The 2,267-nt window shown below is 38.0% G+C and overlaps 1 protein-coding gene across 1 annotated transcript in view; it reads right to left on the bottom strand.

The window, feature by feature from the left end:
• anos1b (anosmin 1b) overlaps positions 1-2,267 on the bottom strand; it is a gene marked incomplete at its 5' end in the record, with an annotated part of 41,766 nt that overhangs the window by 19,108 nt on the left and 20,391 nt on the right. The window contains 2 exon segments of the mRNA XM_014007382.1: positions 529-751; positions 1,182-1,275. Coding sequence (XP_013862836.1) covers positions 529-751; positions 1,182-1,275 — 317 coding nt within the window.

The raw sequence follows: 2,267 nt of genomic DNA, 5'->3' as shown, positions 1-2,267 counted from the left end.
TGTGTGTGTGTGTGTGTGTGTGTGTGTGTGTGTGTGTGTGTGTGTGGTAGACGGTAGAAACCGTATGAAGTTGGCTAACGGTAGAAATTTACCTTTTACCGTCCTATCGTCATTACGTCATCGCACCTGTGTCAACAGGGCTGCGAGTGYAGAGACACATACATACATACATATTGATCCCAACTGAATGTTTTAAATATGAAAAAGAAGGATTTAAAAAGCAGGATATGACTCCTTTAAGGTTCTGTACCAGCATTTTAGACTGGTTCAAACTACATTTGGGCAATGATTTTGAGTGTTTTTGCTTGCTAGTGAATACATGACACCTGAAAATATGTGAATACTTAAACTGTCTCAGTTTAGAGTTGAAAAATAAATGGAAACAGCCGTTACTTCAGAGTACTAACTTGTAAGTTAACATAGCAATTACCGTAGATGTGTTGATAAAAGAGCTAAATCAAACTGACAGCAAAAATGACCAACTACACACAATTTTAGTAGTACTGTGTAGGTAGAAAATCTTCGTACCCCTCGAGTCTGCATGCTGTTGGTCTCTTTTTTACCCTGTTCGTGGGCAGTTCTCATGTGCTTGTTGTGCGCCGCATGTGTGTGTGTTTGAAGTGTGTGTTTATGAGTCGCTCCTATATGCCGAGACATCCAGGTGATTCGGTAGTTGTGGACAGGCAGGTCTCCCTCYCTGGGGGGGTCCCAGCGTAATAAGACAGTCACTGTGGCTCCGGTTCCCACTGACCTGTGGAGAAAAGGCTTGCAAGTCAAACAACATCATAAAACAAACGTAAACAAAGTCGCAGTAACAGAGCAAGCAGTGTAGGGCTCCCCTAACTGCCATTTGAATGTGGCTCTAAATCAGGTTCTTCAGCTGTGGCTTCACAATCCTCCATTTACTCTGAGTAAAGTAGAGGCGTCTCATTTTCATTATGATGAAAACAAGTTATAATTTAAGTCATCATCTCTGTTATTAAATGATTTTAGGAAATCTATGTTAATCCAAGACATGACTCGACCCTTTTATGACCTTGTTTAGCTGCATGCAAATAGAAAAAAAGCACTGCAATGTGTAATTGAACACAAGGATGAACTATAATTTACAAGGCTCTTGTTTTTAGGACTTTCATGCTGAATGGGCGCACCACAATAGCATCAATAAAAAAGTTAAATACCTTCCTGTGGACTCGGGCGTCAGTGATGAACTCGCCCATTCTAGGGTTTGATTGCTCTCTCTCAGATTTGTCGGAGGTTCTGGAGGTGATGGGTCTACATGCAGAGGCAGAAAGAGAAAGATGAAACAATACATACTGTATTATTGTTGGTCATGTATATCATCTTGTCAACATATTTCTGGCTAATAATAGGAGTGAACTACAGTAAAAAAAAATTATGTATTTTGTATTCATGAACCTAACTTATTAAGCAGTATTTCACTATCAATTTTTATTTGTATCAAATATCAGAATCAGATAASATACTTGAATTTTGCAATTACTCAGCCAAAGAAAAGCAAAAAACAGGAACAGGCTGAATGCTGGTGTGGTTCGTTCTTTGTTTTTCATTTCAAAATAAAATGGCAAAAAGGAAACAATTGAAGGAAATTTYATGACTGATTAACTGAAAGTTAGATCCAGTCTTGTATTTTATACTTTCTGACCACTGCAGCCATATGGTTTAAACAAAGAATGAGAGTCAGTGTCTCATCAATATGAGGCCGTTCTGTTTACATAAACAAAGTTGGTTACGKTCTAACATCTAACGTAAAAGKTACCGCCTCCAKGGGTGTGACAGGAAGTCAGAGACATACGTTAAGAGGTTGATAAATCATTTTACATCAGTTCGTTAGGTATTCATTTTTTATCCAGTCTCCCTTAGATTCAGTCTGGGCTCTGTTCAGAAGGATTGTTTTGCTGTTAATAAGACTCAAGGCCTTACTCTGAGGCCTGACTGCTGTGTGCTGCTGGGAGCTGACTGGAGTCAGAGATGAGAATAAACCCTTTTTAGAAGAGAATCARCYGGCTTTCTGCTATTTTATTCAGACTTCCATTTATTGATCACGTTTTCCTTCACAACCATGTTGTTGTAGTTGTTTTTGTTGTTTTTCTGTTTTCACAAAAATGTAAAATCAAACCAATTAAAAATCCAGTGTTTGATTTTTGCTTCAGCTATTCAAATCCAAAATAAAATATATGGTTGCTCTTTTCATATGTAATGATACCATTACAATGGGGGGAAAAGGGAAAAAAATAGTTTAAGAT

The sequence above is a fragment of the Austrofundulus limnaeus genome, unplaced genomic scaffold (genome assembly GCF_001266775.1).
Source record: "Austrofundulus limnaeus strain Quisiro unplaced genomic scaffold, Austrofundulus_limnaeus-1.0 Scaffold41, whole genome shotgun sequence".
NCBI lineage: Eukaryota > Metazoa > Chordata > Actinopteri > Cyprinodontiformes > Rivulidae > Austrofundulus > Austrofundulus limnaeus.
Note: the sequence above shows the minus strand (reverse complement) of the source record. Positions and strands in the feature narration are given on the sequence as shown.